General features: G+C 59.6%; 1 protein-coding gene across 3 annotated transcripts; it reads right to left on the minus strand.

The window, feature by feature from the left end:
- Nucleotides 1-347: 347 nt before the first annotated feature.
- Nucleotides 348-11,644, minus strand: SIK1 (salt inducible kinase 1). Of its 3 annotated transcripts, XM_082460706.1 has the most exons (14): nt 11,490-11,644; nt 10,910-11,080; nt 10,310-10,426; nt 7,815-7,878; nt 7,503-7,664; nt 7,241-7,365; nt 7,023-7,146; nt 6,127-6,350; nt 5,799-5,948; nt 5,235-5,357; nt 4,899-5,115; nt 4,121-4,396; nt 3,192-3,426; nt 348-2,720 (listed from the first exon to the last, which is right to left on the minus strand). In XM_082460706.1, the coding sequence occupies exons 2-14, from the start codon at nt 11,063-11,065 to the stop codon at nt 2,336-2,338; spliced, it is 2,358 nt and encodes a 785-aa protein (XP_082316832.1). In that variant the 5' UTR covers nt 11,066-11,080; nt 11,490-11,644; the 3' UTR covers nt 348-2,335. The 3 variants fall into 3 exon arrangements, with proteins under 3 accessions (XP_082316832.1, XP_082316833.1, XP_082316834.1); XM_082460707.1 differs by lacking the exon at nt 5,235-5,357; XM_082460708.1 differs by lacking the exon at nt 10,910-11,080 and having other exon boundaries at nt 11,490-11,624.
- Nucleotides 11,645-11,998: the final 354 nt, after the last annotated feature.

Here is an 11,998-nt window from a genome sequence, read left to right on the forward strand (position 1 = left end):
TTTCTAGGTGGATTCAGAGAACATTATGGGTGAAGAGTGAAGCGTGAATGGTGCCCTGGGAGGGGACGAACCAGCTGAAAACACACCTGGGTGTCAAGACATCCAGCCGATTAGCAGAGCTGCCACCTGGGAAGGGGTCTGAGCGCCAGCGGGCCCCCCCCACCCCTCCCAGCCGGGGCCACCGAGCGCCCGGCCCTCCTAGCGGGTCAGGGCTCAGGCCTGCAGCTCGGCTGAGCGCAGGAGCTGGCACTTGGCGCTCTTCTCCAAGACCTGAAACTCATCGAACCTGGAGGAAGCGGCTCGGAAGGAAGGAGCCCCCCACAGAGAAGCCGGGGAAGGAGTCAAGGTTTCTTCCCCAAATGTTTTATTTAAATATTAAATTAAAAAACATACATCCACTAATCATTTGGCATACATTTCTCATGTGAACATAAGAAATAAAATAATTAATTCAGTTATGGTAAAAAAACCCAAACTATGTACATCTTCATCAGATGGCGTGGTGCCTTGGGACAGGCTCCTGCGTCCGGTCCGCGGGACAGCGCCGCTGAGAAACCCGCAGCACACGCGTCACCAACACCGGACACAACACGACACACGTCTGACGGTGACGGGAGGAAACCGCTGAGAGTAAAGTGCTTGTCGTGGTTCTGAGGCCTTTGATCAATGGCGTTAGAACAGATGCGTTAAGGAGGGAAGCGGCCTCAGGGGAGTCGACGGTGCCTCCAGAAGGTGGAGGCCGAGGCTGGCGCCCCGGGGCCTCCAGCGCTCTCCTGGCCCAAACCTTCCTAGTCACGGGAGGCTTTGGTGACTTCTTGGCAGCCAGGTGCAAGGACAGTCCTTTGTCCCGCCCCTGGACACAGCTACAGAGCAGTGGCGGCGGGGCCGGCGGGAGATGGCCACACGCACAGACCCGGGCCGCCTCCCCGGCCTCTGGGGAGCCGGCAATCTTTGGCTTCTACACGTGCCACCTTCCTGGTTCAGCATCACCTGGGCCTAACGCTGCAGGCTGCGAGAGCCGACACAAGCTGAAGGCACCTGCGTTGGTAAAGGGACGGCACTGACTGGCCACAGGGATGGGGAGGAGCGGTCCTCCTGCTAAGCCCAGCGGCCTCCGACGGACCGAGCCACCACCTGAGTTCACCTGCCAGGTGAGTGTGCGCCTGGTCTGCTCCCTGCCGGCCCCGCCTCCATACGGACCTGGTGCCAGAGCTTTGCTCCGTTACCAGAGAGGGAAGTTCAAACCAGGAACACAAAAACGTAGTAAAAAGTATAAAAAATAAGTAGTGTATGTTTGTCTCCTATGTATATACATGTACAGTATTCGCTTTAAAAAAAGAACAAAGCTTGAACAGCACTGACCTCTCACTTCATTTTCCTAAAACAAAGGCCCACCAAGCACAGGGCCTGGGCAAGGTGGGCCGTCCCCCGACTGCAAGCGGCCCATCCCTGTCCCAGCATCACAGAATCGCCATATTGCACGATCCCCCCTCCACCCCAAGTCAGTTGTTCTTTTTGGACCCTGATAATGAAATGCATAAAAACTTAATTAGCAGCGGAAATAAGAGGTGCAGGAGGAAGAGACTTCCCCAGCTCCCTCGAAGGTGCCCTGGGGCTCCAGGCCGAGTGACCGGGGCAGGGGGCGGGGAGCCTCCACCTCACGGTCACCCCACCCCACCCAGGTTCCTCTTTGCAGCCCCTCCGAAGAATCCTGGAAAACCAACTCCCGAGCAGTTTATAAAACGTCTCCTCTAAATAAGAAAAACTATCCTCTGGGTTCTGATTTTAGGGGAGAGAATTCCGTGAATTTATAGATTATCTTCTCTTGGGCTGGACGTTAGAGCTTTTCAAGAACTGATACGTAAAGCAGAAAGTTCACAGTTTTCAAGTGAAGCCTAAGTGTTTCAGGAAGTGGAGAATTGTGAACTAAAAAAAACCCACTAACACATGCACACGCACACACACGCAATGGGGACGCACGGCTCACACCACGGTTTCCTGGGGGCAATCGGCGACCCCCTCTCCCCCCCGTGACCCCGACCACAGCGCTGCCAGCTCCACCCGCTGCCCTCCTCCCGCTTCCATCCACCCGCCCCAATGACAGGCCCCTGGATTATTATTTTTCTTCAAAAAGTTTCCAGTCCCTACTCGGAGTTACAGTTGCTCAGTGCAAGGGAAAAAAAAAAAAAAAAATCAAACAAAAAATAAACTAAAAAGCCAAAACACCAAACATATTGCTTGTTTTCCTTCTGAACAGTTCTTGGCTTTGAGTCCGGAAACGTCTTCACATACTCTGAAATTATTGCTTCGAGAAGTCACAGCCCGGCCGGGCCCCTCACTGCACCAAGACGAAGGTGCCCAGCGGGCCGGAGGTCAGGTCCTCCATCTCACAGTCTCCCTGGGGCAGCCCCGCGGGCTCCAGGCTCGGGGACAGCGTGGCGAAGCGTGGCTGGGGGCCCGCGGTGGCAGGGCCGGGGGCCGTGGAGCTGCTGATGTGCAGGTGGGCGTCCAGGAGCTGGGCGGCTGACGCCACCGGGGAGCCCCCGGCCTGCAGCAGGGGGGGCGGCAGCAGCGGGCCGGGCCCCAGCCCCAGCTCCTTCTGCAGTCCCGACACGAGGAGGGTGCCGTCGCAGGGGGTGAGGACCAGAGGGGCTGGGGGGTGCTGGGCGGCCGGCTGGCAGCCGGGTGGGGCCGCCGGGTGGTGCTGTAACTGGAGCAACCTGGCCAGGCCGAGGGACAGGGAGGGCAGGTCAGTGCCGGCCGGCGCGCGGCTGCCCCCGCCACCCGGCCAGGCTCCCACACGATCGGGTTTCCACCCGCCAGGGCTGGAGGGCCCGCCCCGTGGAAGTACGGGCTGGAGCTGCTCGGAACACGCCACTCTGTGCGTGACTCATCCCCTGAGCAATTCCTGGCATTTCATTCCCCGTCTTGCTTTCGTAGCAGCTCAGAGATGCCAACCAGACGTGACATTCTTACCCGCCGCCCCCCCCTCCCCCACTGCAGGCCGATGCTCACCACCCCCGCCCCCAGCTACTGGGAAGGAGCCGCACAGCTCTCCCCCAGCCTGGGCAGGGCGGCGCTTGTCTGGCTACGTGCAGAAGCGGGAGCGCAGGGGGTAAGGCCGCTCAGAAAATCCCAAGCCACACGAGCCCTGCCCAGGCCCCGGCGCCAGTGCCAAGCGGGCGTCTTACCTCTGCTGGTGCAACACCTCCTCCAGCAGGCTCCTGCCCTCCCGGCCGCCGGCCCCGCCGCCGTGCAGGCCCGGGCTCTGTGCGGGCAGCTGGAAGGTGCTCAGGCCGCCCCTCGAGGTCCGGCTGGAGGAGGAGGGCTGGCACACCTGGCGAGCCAGCCCCTTGATCTTGTTCAGCCCCAGAAAGCCTTTGGTCCTCGCGTTTTTCCGCAGCTGCTGCCGAAAGGCTTTCAGCCCTGGGGACAGGCAAAGTCAACAGGTATACGGACCCGTCCACCAGCCCTGGCCTGACGGCCCGTCGCTTGCTGGGGCTTCCAGACAATGGAGAGGAGTATGGGGGGGCCGAGGGGCGTGAACGTGGTGGGATAAGGGGACCCGCACGCCTTCCTACAGGGTCAAGGGGCCCTCTGGTCACCCCATCACTTCATGACAGCCCCTCTCCTGGGGCTGGGACATCAGTCTCTTTTGGGGTTTGGTTTGGGACAGCAGTTCCAGCCCTGAAGAAGCACACGTCTGGGCAGACAGTGGATCCTTCGTGGAAGGAGGGCGCGAGCAGTGTGGGGGCCTCGGGAGGGGGCTGGGGCCCCACAAGCCCTGGGAGGTGCCAAGAGAGCCCGGCCGCCAAGTGCGGGCTGCCTTTGTGGCGGGTGCCTCCCTGGCCATCCTCCTCCAAGTCAGGAGCTGAGGCCCGCCATCCAAGCATCTCTTGGGCTTTTAGGACCAGCTACTAGAGGCCGTGTGAGTTCGTCCTAGAAGCCAGGGCGCCTAGAACCCGGGCAGCAGCTTCGGGCTGCCCAGGGAGCACAGCTGCTCCACCAGGACCAGCTAGAAGAGGGGGTTGCCACCTGCCATCAAGGACAAAGTGATGCCCTCCGGGGTGCGCACGGGTCTCCTGGGGAAGGCAGAAGTGGGCGCGAAAGGGGAAGTCACCTTGAGTGAGAGAGGTGTCCGACGCCCTCCGGCCCTCCTGGAAGCTGACAGGGAGCGGGGCGGCTCCTCCCAGGGCCCCCTGCGCCTGCAGCACTGGGGTGGCGGACCGGGTCCCCAGGAGCGGCGAGGCCAGTCTGAGCGGGGAGCAGGCACTCAGCAGCCCCTGAGCAACCAGGTGTCCACTGAGCCCAGCCAGGCCGTCACCCGCAGAGGTCAGGCAGCTGTCGGAGCTGGTGCCTTCGGAAGGACTGGCCGCGGAGGGCGAGACGACGATACCTGCAGAGCAGTAGGTGCTGCTGAGGCCAGACGCACCCGGGGACGCCCGACACCCTTCACAGCAAGTCCAAGTGCTCTGGCTCCGGAGCTTCGCGCCTGCTGCGGTGTCTCCCCGGCCCTCAGATGGCCCGTGGCCCACTGACGGGGCAGACAGCTGTACCCTCCCCACCCCTAGCCTCAACTCTGGGGGGTAGGAAGTCTGTGACGGCCAGATGCCCCCAGAGTCCAGGGAGCCTCGACGGCCAGCACCACGGGGCCGGGCGCGCGGCTACAGCCAACAGGTGGCGCTTGGACCCGGGACTCAGAGGGGCCTGGGCCGAGGACCTGCCCTGCTGGCCCCCGAGGGCAGCTAAACCCCACGCTGTCCCTGCCACTCGAGGGCCACCTGCGAGGTCTAAGTATGGTTCACGTGGTCTCGGGCGATTCAGGAATGGCAGACCTGAAGACGCTGCCCGTCACAGCCCACCCACCGGGCGTGGCCCTGAGCCACGGGGACGCTTACATGGAGGGATGCGCGGGGAGAAGCAGGTGGAGACCTCGGCCAGCGTGTGCCTCCGGCCGGTGCTGCCAGGTGGGGGCTCCCGTGTCTCCTGCTCCTCGTCCAGGCCCGGGCCCCGCCTGGCCTCCTCGCGGATGGCCGTGTCCAGCAGGCTGCTGGGGGAGACGGAGCGCCGCCGGCACACCCCGCGGCAACCGGTGTCCACGGGGAAGAGCAAGGGCTGCGGGGACACACACAGGCCGGTGACCCCAGCGCTCTGTGAGGCCCGGCCCCGGGCGTCACCACCACTGGGAAGCAGACCGGCCCACCCCGGACACCGCCTGCGAGGCGCTCGCACACCTGCAGCGAGCTGTGGAGGTCACAGTCAATCTCAGCCTGCAGGACGGACTGCCCCAAGGCCTGGGGCTGCGCGCAGAGCAAGGCGGAGCGGAAAGCGTCGCCGGGCGGGCCTTCCTGAGGCACCTGGGGGCCAGCAGATGAGGACAGAGGCCGTGAGGGACAGAGGCAGGGCACAACTGCGAGCAACACAGCGTCGCGGAACAGACCGGCTGGCTTCCCTCTGAGTTAACAGGCGTCAGCCGCCAGCTGCGGGCTCAGGACACATGTGTAGCCCCCTCCAGGGCCTCACCGTGTGGGGTGACCAGGGGAATCGGCCAAGTGGTGGCGCCAGGGGCCGTGAAGGAGCAGGGGGTGGTCAGGCGGGGCCTGACCCCCAGCAGAGCGGCTGGCACCCCCTGCTTCACCACACGGGACCCCCCGCCAAGTGCCTAACGGGAGGGGGTAGATGACCTGGGGGCTCAGCCTGCGTGCCCTCCCAGGCATGTCCGAGCAGGGGATTCCTAACTTGGGGACACAGTCCAAGGCAGAGACACGGGGCTGGGTAGCGAAGGCGCTGCCCCTCACCTCAAATGCGCTGAGGTCCGAGCTCCGGGGTCTCTGCTGCCAGGCGTGGCCGGGGCGGGCCGGCGGCTGGGCGAGCCGGAGCTCCTTCAGCCGCTCCAGGAGCAGGTAATAAATGGCCGCGAAGTGGTTGTAGCTGCTGTTCTGCAGCGACTGGGGGCAGAGAAGCGGGGTCAGAGCACAGCCGGCGGGGGGAGCTCCCTGAAGAGCCGGCTCCCGCGCTATTCTGGGGTGGCCGAGAATGCCCTTGCCCGTGGGCGAGCCGCCCGTCCATCAGCCGCACGCCCGGGTTAGCGCACCCTCCCCACGGCAGGCCAGGCCGGCGGCGCACCTCCACGGTCCTCTGTCGGTCCACGCCCAGCGTCTGCATGATGCCCAGCGCCTGCTCGTCATAGCTGCCCAGGCTGGAGGCATAGCCGAGCAAGGAGAAGACCGGGCAGGTCGGCTGCCGCAGGGCGGGGTCGGCCTGCATCCACCTGTGCTGCCAGATCTGGCTGATGGTGATGCGCTTGGTGGGGTCCACCGCCAGCATGCGGCGGATCAGCGTCTCGCAGTCTGGGGGGCAAGGGAGGCGCACTGAGCCCGCAAGGGCCTCCCGCACGCGCGTGCCCACCGCCCACCCGGGTCCCTGCAGGGGACGTGGCTCCCCCACACGTGGCGAGCAGACAAGTGACCATCCCAAAGAACACTGAGGCCGGGAGCGGTGGCCTGGGGGGTCACAGACCTGCCGCCAAGGAGGGCCACGGGTCGAGGGATCAGGTCCCTGGGGAACGTGGTCCTAATGTCCACCAGACCAAGCACCACCTAGACTCCCCCACCCTGCTGTGACCAAGCATGTGAGGAAGCAGCTGTCCAACACCTTCCAGAGTGGAAGAGAAAAACACAGTGTGGGAGGGGTGAGACTCAGGGGACGGGGCCAGCACCCCGAGTGCTGTCGCTGGGCCCCCAGCCGGCTTCGGAGCAGCCTGCATAGGCATCAGCCGGCCCTATAAGTAGGGCCCAGAAAAAGCAGCCAGGGTTGGGATTCTCTCGCAGGCATCTAGTAAACACCCCACAGTGACATGGGACTGGCTCCCAGGGCCGATGGCAGACTCAGAAGACGGTCAAGCAGGCATTTCAGGAAATAAATTCCTCCTCCTCCCCCCAAAGTCTCATCCTGGTTACCCAACAGCTCGGGCAGCAGGCTGGTGACCGCACCTGCCCAGAAGAGGCCGGGCACTCACCTACCTCGAGACATGAAGAAGGGGATGCGGAACCGGCCCTCCAGCACCCGCTGCCGCAAGGCCGGCAGGCTAGGCCCGTCGAAGGGAAGAGACCCGCAGACGAGGACGTACAGCACGACGCCCAGGCTCTGAGGAGGACCAGACTTGAGTCAGCGCCGGTGCCCCGGCACCGGTGGCCCCTGAGCACCCGCACCCCCCAGGCACTGCACCAGTGGCTCCTACCCAGATGTCCAGCTGGGGGCCTTCGTACTCCTTCCCCTCGAAGACCTCCGGGGCTGCATACGGGGGGCTCCCACACCACGTGGACAGAGGCTCCCCTGGCTTATAGAAATTCCCAAACCCGAAATCTGAGAGACAAGGAAACAGGCGATGAAGTTGCGGTGCAAACGGCAGGGCCGCAGTTTCAAAGGCTCGTGCAATACGGCACGGGGCCCCTCGCTGGCATGCACCTCCCTCCTGCTGGGCGCGCTCCTGGGCCCCTCACCTGCCAGCTTGATGTCCATGTTGCCGTCCAGCAACAGGTTCTCGGTCTTGAGGTCCCGGTGGACGATGTTATGGCTGTGGCAGTACTCCACAGCTGACAGAATCTGCCAGAACTTCTTGCGGGCTTCACTCTCGCTCAGGTGCCCGGTGGAGGTCAAGTAATCTGAGGAGGGACAAAAGGAAGCTATAGCCCCAAATCCAAAGGTCCGGCCGTCGCCTAGGGCACAACGAAAGGATGCTGGGGGGACCCAAACACTGGAGGGGCCATCAGGACATTTCTTTCCAACAGATACTAAGAATCAGCATGGCTTACCAAACATCTCTCCATTTTTTGCGAATTCGGTGACAATGTAAAGCATATCCTTTGTTTCCATAACCTAAAAAAAATAAAGACCTAACGTTTAACCACATAAAGGGAACATACCAACAGTATAAATAATCTACTTGAACCCCAGTAAATTTTTAACTTCTCCAGAATGAGCATGTTTGTTATTTTAAAAAAGGAAAGAAAAGAAAATCTTCCGCAATAAAGAGACAAAGGGGATCCCTATTCAGAAAAAGTTTTTTGAAAACCAGAGGTGAGTTCCTCACTAACCTATCCATCCTGATAACACCTCTGCTTCCCAAAAATATCTACTTGTATTGGAACTCTCCTCTATGGTATTTTTAACTCACTTTGCCTCACCCAAAGTGAAGTCTCTGCAGGCCCCAGCAGTAAAAGAGATGGCGAGAGTTCTGTGAGGCCTTTCTTCTAGAAGCCTAGCAGGCAACAGATTATCCAAGCCACAGTCGGCAGGAGCTGAATAATAGATAACAGATTCCCCACCCCACTCGCGTTACTGACCTGCTACAGTAGGGCTGTGAGAGGCCAGCTTTGCCAGGTAAGCTACTAAAGACTCCTCTCCATACAGTAAACTCCTCGGCGTGTGTGTCAATAGCAAGAGCCAATGTCAAACACACCTTAAAGGTTCGTTTACTGATCGAGAATTTTATTTCACATAGAAAAACAATTTTAAGATTTTAAAACATAACTAATTAAGAAACGAGGTCAAATTCAAATCTTTGGTACTGAAAGAACTAAAACAAACTCGTGTCTGTGTATTTTAAAATATTTCAGAGAGAGACAGAGAGAATACATCTTTACAGAAAAAGATCTCTTCAGGGTTCAAAATATAGTTATTCCTTTAAAAAGGCACTTTAAAGACAACTGCCTTGAGCCACAAATCTAACAAGAAAAGCGAACACAATGCCGTTTCGCTACACTTGTAACTGCCCTTGCCCTGCACGTGTGTGGTAGAGTGACATGTTGTAAGTTTATCCCTTTCCTCAATTTAAAAAAGAGACGGAGGAAGAATTAAGAGTCAACGTGTTTGAAGTTTTAAAAAAAACCTCGAGGAAAGAGCTGAAGCGTCTCACGGAGGTTCTAGGGACTGGGCCAGCTGGATGAAAATGAGACACTAGTGTCAAAACCAGAGCCATAACAATCGCTGCTACCCACTGAACCCTGTCTCCAAACAGTTAAAGCAGCTCATGGAATGACGAGAAAATTCACCCCCAGAAAAGACCTCTACCGCCTGGCTAACTGGGCTCCTCCCGCCCGGGGTCAGCGGAGGACAGGAAGATGAGAGCTCTGGCTCATCCCCGCTGTCAAAGTCAAAGACAGACAGGCTTCAGCCCACTCCTGTGGAAACAGGCTGGCACATTGCTCAGGCACTGACATCAGTGACCATGGAGGAAACATCTTATCTCGGCCTGACTCAAAAATGACAACAGAAACAAAACACGAACTGGAGTGCACGTGACTCGATCTCGGCACTTAAGGATGCTGAGTAAACTGTCATTAGGGGAACACGAGCCCCGTGACTCCACCTCATCCTTCACCGTAACCCAGTGCAGCAGCCTCCCCGGGGGGGTCATCTCAACCTCAGTCCTCTCCCCTGCCACACTGTACAGCTTCGCCTTGCCAAGGGCACACACACGTCCCCACGCCGTCCCATATTCATCTCGGATCCACGGGGTTTCGTGAGAATCGTCAAAAGGAACTTACACCCAACACAACTGGGAGTAATATCAAACATCTGCAAAGAACTTATCCTTCTGCAAGTAGACCGGAGTTCATTTTGCAGAAGCACCTGGCTAAGTAAGAGATTCCTTTGCTGTCCTAATTAAATCAGCACTTAGTTTCCAAAGATACAATTTATTAGTTTCAAGGGAAGAACAAAAAGTCACAAAGCAAACCAACAGAAGGACAGGGTGAGGCATGTTCTTAAAGCGGATTAGATGGCAAGTTCCTTTTGCTCTCACCGCAGCAAAGGCATCTCATCTCTCCGTTTTTGATGGAAGGGTTGAAACGGGACAGACAAATGCTCACTGCAGCCTTTGCGCAGATAAGTTTACGTAAACTGGTAAGAGCAGCTGGTTTTAAAGATTAATAATTATCTGCAAAGGCAGAAGAGTCTAGTTTCACTCAAATTCGTCCCTTCACACTAAATGGTTGACTTTCGGCAATGTAGAGATCTAGCTGTTTGTTTTCATAGTAAATTTAACAACCGACCTCCACGCATTCAAAACTGGAATGAGTAACACTACCAAACAAAACTTTAACGAAGCAAATCTGAATTATGATCCAAGAGCAAGAAAATTATTGCACAGCTTACAAAAGTCAATCTGTTCACCTTATACAATCAACCCCCTGACTCCTACAAACACCCAAAAAGAGGGACAACCTTCAGAGACTTAATTGTTGAAAATAAAAAAAACGATACACTTTGCCAGAAGTAACAGTGGAAGGCAAACTTGAGTCCTTACCTGATAAAGCTTTATGATATGAGGATGATTCAGAAGCTTCATGATCTGAACTTCACGATATATTTTTTCCAAATTGCTTGAATCTAATCGTGTCTTGTCAATTATTTTTATTGCAACCTACAGATTTTTAATAGATAAAGGATATTTTGTTTGAAAAAGAAAAACCCTCTCATTTAAGCTAATTTACACATTTCATTTTCTGTAGGTTAATTTCTAAAACACTTTATGTCCCTAAAGGTCATAAAAAAGTTAGGGAGGAAAATAACGAAAGTAACCATTAATATTACTTAAAAAGTCAAAAATCAATAAATGTCCTAAGTCTCTGCAGGCTCACTTTACAGGGCTCCAGCTGCACTCCTAGGTTATTTAGTCATTATCCTCCTGGCTGTCCCCCAATATTTGTACAAATTATGCATAATCATAACATAAAGCATTTTTTTCCTTTTCCAAACTAAAAACTGTCAGCGTTTAGACCTTAGGACGAAAAACCCCCCAAGCAGGGATTCCACCAGCTTCCTCTGCTCCGGGGAGCGGGGGGTGTCCACCCGCAGGGGGTGCACCCCCAGAGGGTCCACCCCGGGGTCCCGCCGCCCCACGCACCTGCGTTTTGGTAACTCGATGCCGGGCCAGCTTCACCACCGCGAAATTGCCCTTGCCCAGGGTCCGCTCAATGTCGTAAAAGCCCACCCGGAGGGGTTTCTGCTGTCCCTGGCCCGAGCCCGCGGGGGCCGCGCTCAACTCCGACATGATCACCATGGCTCCGGGCCGCACCTGCGGGCGGGGGGCGCGCTCAGCTCGGCGCCGGCCGGCCCGAGCCCAGGGCCCCCGGCCCGCCGGGCGCGCGGAGCCGCTGCCACCCTCCCCCGCCGGCGACCGGCTCCACAGCGACCCCGGATTCCGGGAGCCCCGCGGGGCGTGCGCCCCGCTCCCACGCCCGCCGCCCGCGCTCGGCTCGGCTCGGGCTCCCGGTCCCAAGCCCTGCGGGGCGCGTGGATCGCCGCTCGCGCTCGGCTCCGTCCCGAAACCCGGACCCCTGCTCCCACGCCCCACCACGCCGCCCGCCTCACCACAAAGCGGAGCCCGGCGGCGGCGCCCCGGCCCGCGACCCCCGCGCGCGCACCTGCGGGGCCGCGGAGCCCGCAGCCCCGAGCCCAACGGCGGCCGCCTGCCCGCGCCTCACCTCCGCCGCCCTCGGAGCGCCGAGGTCGGGACGCCGCTCGCTCCGCGGCCCCCGCCGCCCGCTCGGCCTCTCGCGCTGCCCGGCCGCCCGCTGCTCGGCCGCCTGCCGCCCGGGCCGCGCCGCATGTCAGCTCTGAGCCGAGCGCCGGGCTCTCTGGCCGCACGCGCCGCCAGCCCCGCCCACCGGCCCCGCCCCGGTCCACCCGGACCCGCCCTCACCACGCCCCCACGCCGCCGGCCCCGCCCACGCCGCCGCCGCCGGATTGATACATCCCCATTGACGTCCTTTTGACGCCGGAGCGACGCGCGGCCGAGCGCCAGGCGGAGGGAGAGCGCGAGATCGGGCCGTTGCCAAGAGACTGGCGGCTCTGACGCGCGCGCTGATGAGGCCGTCGCCACGGCGACCGCGGGGTGGTGACGTCAGGGACGCCGGCCGCCCGAGGCCCGCCCGCCAGCGCCCGCGTTCCCGCCGGCGCGCGCCCGCTACCGGACGCCGCGGGCGCTGCGGGC

Source organism: Balaenoptera physalus (assembly GCF_965194825.1).
Source record: "Balaenoptera physalus genome assembly, chromosome: 4".
NCBI lineage: Eukaryota > Metazoa > Chordata > Mammalia > Artiodactyla > Balaenopteridae > Balaenoptera > Balaenoptera physalus.

Coding starts and splice junctions, on each gene's coding strand:
- SIK1 (XM_082460706.1), bottom strand. CDS start 11,065: ATGGTGATCATGTCGGAGTTGAGCGCGGCCCCCGCGGGCTCGGGCCAG. Junction 4,397..4,898: donor CTCCCCGCGCATCCCTCCAT/GTAAGCGTCCCC, acceptor ACTGCTCTGCAG/GTATCGTCGTCTCGCCCTCC. Junction 3,427..4,120: donor GGACACCTCTCTCACTCAAG/GTGACTTCCCCT, acceptor GCCTGTCCCCAG/GGCTGAAAGCCTTTCGGCAG.